This window comes from Dreissena polymorpha, chromosome 2 (assembly GCF_020536995.1).
Source record: "Dreissena polymorpha isolate Duluth1 chromosome 2, UMN_Dpol_1.0, whole genome shotgun sequence".
In the NCBI taxonomy this organism is placed as follows: domain Eukaryota; kingdom Metazoa; phylum Mollusca; class Bivalvia; order Myida; family Dreissenidae; genus Dreissena; species Dreissena polymorpha.
In genome coordinates, this window is record NC_068356.1 from 3,697,738 (window position 1) to 3,711,126 (window position 13,389).

A 13,389-nucleotide genomic window follows, 5' to 3' on the forward strand; every position below is an offset into this window, starting at 1 on the left:
GCGTATTTTATCTCAATTTCAATTCAATTACATCTAACAAAGTATTATATGATTTTGTTCTTTTAATTTGAATGATTATAAAGAGTTATATCAAATTAAGTATTTCCCTAATCAGTTGACTTTTCATGTGGAAAAAAAGGCTAATGAATTTATTTTCCCAATTTCATTAAAATGAAGATACAATTCCCAATTCCAAAGCCATGGGCTATCTTCCCAAAAAGTGGAAAAAAAAACCTGATTTGCGAAGTACGGAAATATGATTACTGGTACCTCCGGAATCGGAGGTGTGATGGCAAAAAAAGGTGAAAACCCTAGGAGTAACCTTAAGCGGGTCCACGCTTGCCGGTAGAATGCATGGAAGTCTTAAATTCTGACTTGATTAATCTATTTACTTCAAGACTTCTAACTGGGACGAATTCCGAAAGGAATACGACCAGTTATAGGAAGATGGCCTGTTATGGCCAGAAGTTTAATAGAAGAATAACTTTAAGATGAGGTCCCTCCAGATCCTAGGATCTAAGATCTGAGTTCAATAGGTCCTAAGCCATCTACAAGACTGTAGCTGCTATGCGGTCAATCTGATAGGCAATCCTATGTATCAGAACTCTTGTTGATTCCAGTAGCTTGAAAATATGCACTGTCGTAGGAGCAATAGAAAAGCAGAAGTCGATACAAAATGTCGTCTTGCTAATCCTGCTAGCGTCATTAATATGTCCCAACTGTTCCGTGACACTAACTGCAAAGTCTGTAGCCGACAGGTAAAGGCGGTTAAAACAATTTATTCTTCGGGTCTTGAACATAAATTAATAGAGGTCAAATAGTAATGTTCGACCTCAATGCTAGTCTCCGAGCCCACTTCAGCCGATCTCTCTGCAAGACCAGTAGTCTGCATGTAGCCGGTTGAGATAGAAGTAAAAATAACAGATATAGCATGATTTGGTAACCGTCGCCAGTAGAACATCAATATTGAAAAACACAAAAAGTCATGTAGATTGTTGAATCCATAAAATATAGTATTCAATACAATCATAGCCAGGGGTATACTAAAAATTGACCGATGAAAACACAGTGGAATACCGGTAATTGGTAACTGGTGACCGAACCGGACCGGTCAATGACCGGTAACTGTAGCCAGGTGAACGGACCAGTCATAATATGACCGGTGACGTTACCAGTTAAAGACCGAAAAATGGTGGAATCCATATGGTCTGATATCAATGTCAAGCACTGCTCGGAAAAGAAGATCGTGCCAAAAAATCCAATCCGATGGCGATGAGACATCACTTATTCTGACCGGTGATCAGTGATCGGTGATAAGACCGATGAATGGTGACCGATGTCCGGTGATCGGGACCGGTATAATATAACTGCGTCAGAATGGAAATATCTGGTGCAGAAGAATGACCATCCTTGAAGTCATCTGATAATGTTAACCGGAAAACAACGGTAGATTATCAGTATTAATAGGCATAAGTGTCCTTGTAGTCGTAGTGGAGAAAAGAACAGCTTATCCCGAAGCCTGAAAGTTAAACGAACTAGTGTTTGTATACAACTACGGCTCGGTGACTGCAACATGTGTGGATGCCATAAGAAAAACCATCACACGTGGAATGGAGACATGATATTCCTAAAGGAATAAAATGGAGAACATTGATATGACCAGTAGGTTCATTAACGCCTATGTGAGAAGTGGCGACATCCATATAACTGCGATGCAGAAATATTGTTCGGCTACGCTGGAAATACTGTCTTCTACAATATTGTCTCCGTGAGCATTGACTCGATCGCTTACGAGCGTATCAACGCCGAGAACTGCTCAATGAAGGAGAGGTATGTTCGATAACTATCCTGTTGTGCTCAATGAAGTCCGCTGATGTCTACGTGAAGGTTGACGACGTCCTCGTTTCCTGCGATGTCGAGATCTGGATCGGCTGCACTGTCGAGATGTGGATCGGCTGCGATGAGACCGAGATCTTCTAGAATAACGTCTCCGTGAGTGACGACGTGATCGCTTACGAGAGCCGCGACGATGAGAACTGTTCGACGAAGAAGAGCGTGTCCGATGTCTACTCCTTGATGAAGACGATGTATTCGACGTCGAATAGGAGAATAATTCAATGAAGAAGACCGAGTTCTTCTTCTTGACCGGTGACTGGTGTTATCGGTGGCAGGCCTAACTGATGACTGTTGACCGGTGACCGGACCGTTAATCAATGACCGGACCGGTGACAAGACCGGTGACCGGACCAGTGATCAATGACCGGTGACATGACCGGTGATCAATGACCGGACCGGCCGGTCAGACGTCGATCAATGGTCCGTGATCCATGTCCCCGGTGACGTACCGGTCATATCATGACCAGTGTTGTCACTGGAAAATGACCATATGGCGGATGCCAAATGGTCCGGCATTGGTCGATGTCCTTGACCAATGCCATCAGGCAAAGACCGGCTGACGGGTGTCGCCATATGGTCTGATGTTGACCGACTGGCTAAGAGACTTAGCATAGTACGGTCCCGATCGTGCCCGATGACTGATACTGCAATTATCATCCATGATCTGCGAAGTCACCGGGTATTTATCCACTCTTGTTTCTGCGACTATCATGTAGACGAATATATGAAAAACAAGGGACAAAATTGTCACAAAACCAGGTTTTCATTGTGAAAAAAAATCTGATAAAGGGAGACAACTCAAACTGAACTTTTTAAATGAACAAACAAAATTAACCCCCTTTGTAAGTTTGTTTTAAAATAAATCTATTTTTAGTCGTGGCGACCTTGACATTGGAGATATTGACGTGATTCTTTTGTGCGACACACCGTCCCATGATGGTGAACAAATGTGCCAAATGATTTTAATATATCATAATGAATGACATAGTTATAGCCCAGACAAGCTCATTTATGGCTATTTTTTACCTTTGAACTCAAAGTGTGACCTTGACCTTGGAGATATCGACGTAATTATTTCGCGTGACACACCGTCCAATGATGGTGAACAAATGTGCCAAATGATTTTAAAATCTGACAATGAACGACATAGTTATGGCTCGGACAAGCTCATTTATGGCCATTTTTGACCTTTGAACTCAAAGTGTGACCTTGACCTTGGAGATATAGACGTAATTATTTCGCGCGACACACCGTCCAATGATGGTGAACAAAAGTGCCAAATGATTTTAAAATCTGACAATGAACGACATAGTTATGGCCCGGACAAGCTTGTTCCGCCAGCCCGCCAGCCAGCCAGCCAGCAGCCCGCCCGCATTCGCCAATCTAATAACCAGTTTTTTCCTTCGGAAAACCTGGTTAACAAAAGCAAAGCATATTCAACCATAAACTGGTCACAGACCAGATTATCATACAGCACATAAAATCATTATTTGACCATAATGAAAATTATAATAATACTGCCGTAGATCATAAATTAAACAAAAGTTTAATTCAAAACAGATGAAAAATAAAATGATCAATTAGATTGTCATACGGAACGTTAAAATCATTATTGCACACAATGGCAAATGACAAACAATCTGTCAATAGAAGAATACGCTTTGCACGATCTCGTAACACATTAGAAGAACATGTTTTGCACGTTCTAGCAATGTATTAGAAGAGCACGTTCTGCACGTGGTCGTTCGCGCCTGAAAACACCCAGCATGGTAGAAATAAACCATTGTTCGATAAAAACAAGCATGGCTTACCTTTTACAAATGAAACAAAATCCATAAAATCCACACAAATTAATCCGAATGAGAAATAAAAAGATAAATAACACAATTTATCTATTCAAAACCCCAATCAACCAAGTGAAAAACAATATTTTAATTCAGAGCCGTAAAAGACACGTATACACCTGGTTGATCCGGAAAGAATATTGAGGGTTGTTTACCGATTTTTGGCTAGGTTGCATTGCACTATGTTTAACCTGGCCTGTATTACGGTATTGAGGTGGCGGATTCCCAGTTAAAATTCCGGATGAGTTATTTCCCCTTGGAAAGTATAAGCATACGATAACAGGTCAGTATTTATGACATTAAAACGCATTCAATTCAAATTTTCATTTATTTACTCAATGGTAGGAGGAAGCAACAGTGTTATAACTTTTTGAGGAACAATGAAATGAAATGAAATTACAAACAAGTGACAACTACATACCTCCTTTTTACAAAAAGATTTAAGAATATAGCATCATACAGTTAATATTTCAGATTATCATCGAGCAAATACAGGATGATGTAGCAATACATGTATTGGGTGCAAATCCATATTTCATAGATTGGTTGTTTATGTGACTGCAATATATTATGAAAAAAATGTAAAAGAAAATGAAATTATGAATGTAATACCTAAAGAGAATAACCATATAGACTGAGGCGATAATTTATCAAACTGAAAATTATACTAGTAGATCTGATGGCGTAATTCAGAAGCGATGACACGTTGATTTCACCAATAATTAAATCAAATATTATTTAAGGTACCGTAAAGTAAAATCAAATATTAAAATTGACACCCCTGCTTCATCCATATAAGATTTAATTGAAAAAAAATTATGCTATTTTTACACATTTCCTTAAAAAGTACTTTCACAGCTTCACGTCTCTTTTTTATTCTACTTCGGTGAGCATACAAAGTGAAAAATCACAATCTCAATGTAACCCAACTCTTTTCCTAAAGGGGAAAAAAAATGACTTCACACTCGGATACTCACATATTTCTTGCTCTGGTACTCTCCAATACTGTTGAAGAGCACATCTAGACACCTGGGTAGTATACCCTGGTCTTGAGGGGTTCCAGTCATTGTGTAGGTCTTGCCAGAGGAGGTGATCCCATATGTGAACAGAAGACCTGAAATAGGTATTCACAATTTACTACCTTGGCAGTCATCTTTTACCAAATTTTTTAGAAGTTACAATCTTTCACAAAGCCAATATGTATACTTAGAAACAAATAAACATCACTTTTAAGACTGTTCCTCACATGTACCTATTGCATTTTTTTTTCGTAAAAATACCTAGATTTTGTCTATCTAATCAACTTAAAATATGAAGTTATTGTCTATGTATGATTTTCAGCCAATATGTAATAATTGGATTTCTAATCAGGGGTGTGATTTAACAACCACCTCAGGGAAGGAAAATGCCCTTTCCCCCTTCAAGGGTTCAAACTAGAGCTTTGTCACAGACGTGACGTATACCCCCACGTGCTGCATTGACACAGACTATTTTGCATGCTGTCTTCACAAAACAAGAGAATCTAAATGGCGATTTTTAAGAATTATTATGCCATTATTATTTATGGCCATTTTGACCTTTGAAATCTTGAATTCTTTCGCATGACACGCCGTCCAATGACTGTGAACAAAATTAATGTACAGAGACATTTTAAAATCTCACAATTAATGACATAGTTATGGCCCGGACAAGCTCATTTATGGTCATTTTTCAATTTTGAACTCCAGGTGTGACCTTGACCTTGAACATATCGACATAATTCTTTCACATGACACATTGTCCAATGATTATGAATGTGCCACGTAATTTTAAAATCTCACAATGAATGACATAGTTATAATGGCCCTGACAAGATCATTTACAGCCATTTTTGACCTTTGAACTCACAGTGTGATCTTGACCTTGGAGATATCGACATAATTCTTTCACGCAACACACCGTCCAATGATGGTGAACAAATGTGCAAATTGATTTTAAAATCTCACAATTAATGACATAGTTATGGCCCGGACAAGCTCATTTGTGGCCATTTTTGACCTTTGAACTCAAAGTGCAGTGGTTTTTTTTCAGTTTTGGGGGAAGGGGGTCGGGTCATAGTTATTGCCTGGACAAGCTCATTTATGGCCATTTTTGACCTTTGGACTTAAATTGTGACCTTGACCTTGAATATATCAACGTAATTCTTTCGCACAACACACCGTCCAATGATGGTGAACAAATGTGCCAAATGATTTTAATATCTCACAATGAATGACATAGTTATTGCCTGGACAAGCTCATTTATGGCCATTTTTAATCTTTGAACTCAAAGTGTGACCTTGACCTTGGAGATATCGACGTAATTCTTTGGCGCTACACACCGTCCAATGATGGTGAACTAATTTGTCACATGATTTAAAAATCTCACAATAAATGATAAAGTCATGGCCCGGACAAGCATTTGACCTTTGAACTCCAATTGTGACCTTGACCTTGGAGATATTGACATACTTTTTCAAACGACACACCGTCCCATGATGGTGAACAAATGTACCAAGTTATTTTAAAATCTAACGTTAAATGACATAGTTATGGTCCGGACAAACTTTCGGTTAAAAACACACTAAGTGACCCTGTGACCTAGTTTTTGACCCGGCATGACTCATATTCAAACTTGACCTATACATCATCGAGATACAACTTGTGACCAAGTTTGGTGAAGATCGGATTAAATTTGGGGACAGACCGACCGACCAACTGACTGACCGACAAAGTGACTCCTATGATATAGCCCCCATTACCAATGGTAATAGGGGTATAATAAACTCTTAATATGTATATAGATCCATAGAAGTTTGTAAAATTAGTTTAAAATTGAATGGGAAGAAATCAGCTCAAAGAAAGAGAAATCAAACCCCTGCTAATGTCGAGCATCAGGACAGTTCCTGTCCCAACACACAAATAAACAAGAGCTGTCAGAGGACAGCGCGCTCCACTATTTGAGTGCTTGACAGTATAACATAAGCCATCATGGGGAAATTGTTCATATTCAATAAATTATAAGACGATCTTTCAAAAATAAAAAAAGGAGAAAAAATAAAAAAAAATTGGGGGGGGGGGGGGGGGTTGAAAGTGGGGTTTAATGTGGGGTGTGGTCATTTATTAGATGATCTTTCAAAAATAAAAAAAGGAAAAAAAAAATTGGGGGGGGGGGCAGGGATTCTGGGTTGGGACGTGGGGTATTGTTTGGGTGGAATCCATTGTGGTATTAAGGTAAGTGTTGTTTTGTCAAAGTTTTAATAAAATCTGATCATAAATAAAGAAGTTATGGCAATGTGACTAAAGTAATATGCATATTGTAAATGGAAAAAGGGCCATAATTCTTCCAAAATGATTGATACAGTTGCCTGCTCTTGTTTATAGATTGGGGTCTTGTTGGTAAAGAAGTTTGCAAAATATGAAAGCAATATGTCAAGGGACATTGAAAATATTTGAGGTGGTACGCAAACTTTAACATAGATTTATCAATAATATGAATATTCTAAGTGAAACAAGACATGTGTTTGTCAGAAACACAATGCCCCCTATTGCGCCGCTTTGAAGCCATATATTTGACCTTTGACCTTGAAGGATGACCTTAACCATTCACCACTCAAAATGTGCAGCTCCATGAAATACACATGCATGCCAAATATCAAGTTGCTATCTTCAATATTGCAAAAGTTATCGCAAAACTTTAACCAAGGTTAAAGTTTTGGGACAGGATGACAGAGTGACAGAATGACACACAGACAGGCCAAAAACAATATACCCCCGATCATTCAATCCAGGGGCATAAAAAGGACCATAATTCTTACAAAATGCTTGATACAGTTCAGTGCTCCAGCTAGCAATAAATAGAGGGGCGCTGCGCCCCTCTAAAATTTGCCCCCTTAAAAAGCGCCCCTCTATTTTTCTGTCAAATGCCCTTTTGGTCTCTAAATTCCTGTTTTCAGGCCATATAAATCTTACCAGAACATGACTGCCGGGGGCGTATTAAGTCAACACATCGTGAACAAACAAGCCCCAAGGGCATGGTTTGTTATCAGATCACTAATTAGCCTTTTGTTGCAGACGATAGTAACATGCTGTGAAAGATTATCTCTGAGGTCACGCTTGGTTAGGCACAATCACACTCGAATGAATTCAAACTCAGCACTATTGATTTTTTTAATCTTATGAATTCTTTGGCTTTGTTTGCAAAAATTATGATTTTTAATTCAAAATACCTGTTAAAATTTAAAAATTAATCTTTTTTTAAAAATGCGAATATGCGGTTAACTTTCAGTCCGAAATTACGGCATGGAAGAACATATTTGTGTTTGGACTATATTTCTGAACTTTAAAACACTGTCTGTCCTCAATCATGATGAATTTTAACATTAATAGGGGCAGACAGTTGTTATTTCAACAAATAAAGAGCTTGTTTGGAAGGCGGATTTATCACTCTGCAAGTCAAATGTAATTTTGATATTGTCATATATTTTCGCGACCTAACAAAACTGTCAACGTTGTTGACATTAGTTGAAATAACATGTTGTAAAATAAATATATCCTGTTATTAACAATAACAATGTTTCATTTTAATCTCCAGACTAAATGCTACTTCATGGTGACATTGATCATTGTTTAGACTTTAAATTTGTCAATAAAGACAATATAGATTTTTTTTATTAATATTATTGTGCACAAACATCGGCTCAAAGTTATTTAAAGCAACGAATTTAAGTGGTGACAGTCAGAACGTTTTTTTTGACCCAGTGAAACCCCTGAATTTATTTAATGTTTTCTTTGTTCTTCTACAAGGCCACTGATGCTGAAACTGGAACCTGAAAGATTAACATGCAGTTCAATGATGATAGGTGATAAAAAACATCAAAATCACCCCCCCCTCCACACACACACACCGGAGAGAAATATGATATCTACATATCTCTAATGCGTGTAGTCGGATGCTAGCCCAAGTCGGTTATGAAATTGGCTACTAAGTTGTTTTCCTTAGCGCCAATGTAGATAGTAAGATATTTATTGTAATTTCATTACACAAAATGAGGAACAGCATACAATTGGTGAAAGCTTCCAATGCACTAATGTTTACATTTCATAAGTATTTAGTATAACCAAAGTATATACTTAAGTATATTTATAACCAAATGCCCTATTTTCCAAAATTACGCGTGAAATGTGCCCTTTTTGGGGAAGCTCCCCTCTATTTTGAAAAGCTGGCTGGAGCACTGCAGTTGTCTGCTCTTGTTTATATGTTGGGGGTCATGTTGGTAAAGAAGTATGCAAAATATGAAAGCAATATGTCAAGGGACATTGAAAATATTTGAGGTGGTATGCAAACTTTAACATAGATTTATCAATAATATGCATATTCTAAGTGAAAAAAGGGCCATAATTCTTACAAAATGCTTGATACAGTTGTCTGCTCTTGTTTATAGGTTGGGGTCATGTTGGTAAAGAAGTATGCAAAATATTAACGCAATATGTCAAGGGACATAGGAAATATTTTGGGTGGTACGAAAACTTAAACATTTGCACATTCACACTAACGCTCACGCTGACGCCGGGTAGAGTAACATAGCTCCACTATATATATTTCATATATAATAGTAGAGCTAAAAATTATTACATTTCTTGTAATGATTGTTGAAATTGATAAAAGATCTAATCAAATTAAAACTCTAGTAAGTATGGTAATTATTATAAGATTTCTTACACTCTTTAAGTTTACGCAGCCCCTCTATTTAATGATTTAATGATGATTCTTCCCCTAAATTTTGACACTTGTTATTTGAACCCACATACTCTTCCCAAAGGGGTCAGATAGAGACCCGACTGGAAAAAACCAAGTGTGATTTTGAATATGCAGTTTTACCATTTCTTCCCCGAACTAAATCCTCAACAAGTGGCAGTGAAACATGATCAAACACGTTCTTCTGTGATGTGAACTCGTCAAATACGTGTTGGAACTTGTACTGGACCTCCTTCAGTTGGCCTGTACGAGCAAAGGCCAGTGAGCTCTGAAAAATGTTTGAACATGTGTTAGAGCATGTCAAAGACTTTTACTATAAATTTACTGCTTCTTTGTTAGTTTTCATGCAATAACTAATTTATAACAGATTAAGGAACAATTACTTATTTAATGATAATGTGAAAACACTTACTAAACAAAAATAAGATGTTGCGTTCAATAAATGTATATGCTGTAATTGGGGGTATTGTCAGCATTGATTTTTTGGACTATATGAATTAGTCTTACTGTAAGCCATTTTTCCACTCATGGGGAAATGGGAACAGCACATTCAAGCCAGATTTTAACACCAGAAACCTTAGTAGGGTGACTTTGTACTATTTTTATTATACTTAAAAATAATTAATATCAACTTAGGCCACAATTAAAATATTGTTGGTTTGCCCTTTACCGACCCTAAATTTTACAGGTGGGTAGGTAGGTAGGAAAATTATTTTATTTTATTTGAGAAATTATATTTTTAATACACTAATAGTCTGTGAATATTTAAAACACTTTTATTAAAGAACTGTTGCAGTGTACGAAGCCCTATGTAGCTTAACATTATCTTGTTTGCTGTTTCTTGCATATATTAATATCAAATGCATGCTTGTGTGTTATTACATCAAATATTTGTTCATTATATGATTTTAATTGCTCAAATGCATCTGTAATTATTTAACAGCCAGACAGCTTTTATTTTTAACTTAAACCTTTCCCTTAAATTGGGCTTAATTAGCATGCAACAAGCATTGAAGGAGTGTAGAAAGACAGCCCAAAGCCTTTAATGGAAAAATTCAGACGTGGCGAAAGACCATCACATTTTACAGGCCAGACTTGCCTACCAGGAGAAACAATTCACAGGCCTGTTGAAGTTTTTACAGGCCTCAATTTTAAGTGTTTGACCGGTTAGTGCATAGTCTCAGCATGGAAAAGTAAATTCATAAAAGGGCAAACTGAACATTATTATAAAGCATTATTTCTTCTTGAATGCTCTGAGCTTTTATGAGTACATACGTACAGCTCAGAGGGTCAATAGCTGGGAGTTGTATTATTGCAACTAACATAAGCATGAAAACTTGATTTGGGGAAATAAATTAAGGGTGTTAGTTTCAGTTTGTGGATATACTAACGCTTTAAACATATATACCTGAGTGTTGTCGATGTATTTAGCTAAGAGACATTAATAAATTAAATAAGTTTACCTTTACATATCCATTTCACTAACATGCCATTACAGTAAACTGTTCAGTGTGGCAAACAGAATAAAGCAGAATATGCACATGAATCTGATTAAACACAGATCCACTTGCATATAAATCAAATCATGTTTGTCTTTTATTTTGCATTTTCGACAAAAAAAATCCTGTAACTGTTAGATGTATTTTTCTTTGCGAGTAGACTGCATTCCAATTTTCAAACACTTCATCACTTGTTTTGTGACATTCAGTTTATACATTTGCAAAAAAAAGAGAGTTTTATTTGTATCTAAAACCTATGCTCCATCGTAGAATGACACGCTCTTTTCATGAATCGATACTAATTATATGATGTCCGTCGTAAATTCGATAGTTATTTGTTCTCGCTGAGCATCGTTATTTCTTTTAATTGTCCGCCATCTTGGATCACGTTAACAACATGTGTACAACGAACGTAAAGTCGTATATGTCCGACTACTTTCGCGAACCAATGGTTAAGTATGATGTCGTTCGGCCATTTTCACGGAACACCGCCGATCGTGATGCTGGTTATAGACGCTTGCATTACTGTCTATTCTGGGGCGTATGAAATTCCAACCATCGGAGCGACCTAGATCGGTCAGGGGCGATAATAATAGACAGGGATATAAATACGCGCATGAATAAATATTGCTTTCGGCTCTTTTATCATCGTCGAAAAAAACGAAAATAAAAAAAATACGTTTTCAGAAATCGCAATAAAATTTTTTGGGTCGGGGGGTAAAAAGTGGGTCGGTCGGTAAAGGGCAAACAAACTCAATTTTAATTTAGGCCTTACATGAAATTGATTGAATATAAACACAAGCCTCTTATTCCACTTTTGTTCACTACAGACTACTATATGCTATGGGGGCATACAAACTGATGGACATTGCTGAATGACTTCCAGCAATTTCTTATATGGCTGGTGCTATGTATCTTCGGTACCATAGCAATCGCTAGTAAGGCAAAATGCATATGTTGTAGCCTACAAATGGCAGATTTCCACTAAATAGAAGACTTTGCAATACATCAAGTCACTTAAAAAAATATTCTTATATTATAGTGTTTTTCCCAGGCCATTTTAGCGTGGCGAAAAGCCACGCCGCCCTCCCGGATCGCCACGCTGCCCTTTTTAAAGGCAAATTTCGCCACGCGCCCTTTTTTTCAAAGGCAAATTTCGCCACGAAATTTGCCTTACGATCTAACTTGGTCCGCAAAATCAGCTTCCTTGATTGTCTGTGACGCTCCGACTGTGCTTGATTTACTCGAGAGGCGTCAACGTCTAATCGACTATATTTAATTGAGCAGATTTAATCTATAACAGTGCTCGATTAGGTCTTACTGGCTGCCCCAAAGCTGTGAATTAGTCATGCGTGAATAACCCCGTGTCAGTATCAATCGATAATGCCGGAGGCTATGTTATACCAAGCGCACTTTTCGCTCGGCAATGTGTACTCCTCCACGATATAATCATTACTTCGGAGACATTTGATGAAAAACTCGATGTTATTCTTGTGGCAATTGTGCTTTGAAAGCATTATTCAGTTATATCAAAAATTATTTTTTTACGCATAATTACTTTTAAATTCACAAACAAATTTATTCTTTATCGATTTCGTCTTTAAGATAATTAGATCTAATTATTGAAATAATTACCGAGACGTATACCAATTTAACAAAATACTAATTGCGTATATGATTTAACGTTGCTATGCGCACCTGTCGCTTACATCATTTGACATTTTATCAACATGGCGGACTATACAGAATTAAATTGTGACTTGGCAAAAATGGCAAATAACGTCGTAAACGATCGAACTAACGATGGAGATTATTCATTAAGAAGGAATAAATGAAATGTCTGTGATAATCAACGATGCATAAAAATGTTTTAGATAGCAACAACATAATTTATTTATTTGTAATCTACTCGGTGGATGTATGTCACGGAAACGAGTGTTTGCATATTGTTAGAGATCAATTTACTCGCAATGTTATTTTAAACATCTGTCGAGATTATTGTTAGAAAATGGGATAAGACAAACATGGTTTCATTTATATGTTGGTGGATCTGTGTATAATCAGATTCATATGCATATATTGCTTTATTATGTTTGTCGTGCTGTACAGTATATTGAAACAGCATGGAACTTAAATGTTCATTGCAAGGTAAATATATTAATATAAATCATAGTAAGTTAAATACATCTATTACCATTAAATGTGCTTGTTTATATGTTATTTTTTCCACAACTGCTTCGTGGAGCAAATAACATGGAACGTTTTTGCCCTTTTTTGCCTAAACTGCGCGCTAAAATGCCCTTTTTGAAAATAATGCGCCATGCCCCTTTGCCCTCCTGGGAAAAACACTATATTAAATGAAAACAAAAATTGC

The 13,389-nt window shown here is 37.0% G+C and overlaps 1 protein-coding gene across 2 annotated transcripts in view; it reads right to left on the reverse strand.

Moving 5' to 3' along the window:
- Positions 1-13,389, reverse strand: part of LOC127865649 (kinesin-like protein KIF23) — an 85,515-nt gene that overhangs the window by 53,814 nt on the left and 18,312 nt on the right. For both annotated transcript variants that reach the window (XM_052405556.1, XM_052405555.1), the window contains exons 4-5: positions 9,640-9,784; positions 4,718-4,854 (exon numbers count right to left, since the gene is read on the reverse strand). In XM_052405556.1, the coding sequence (XP_052261516.1) occupies positions 4,718-4,854; positions 9,640-9,784 (282 nt within the window). The remainder of the gene's footprint in view (positions 1-4,717; positions 4,855-9,639; positions 9,785-13,389) is intronic.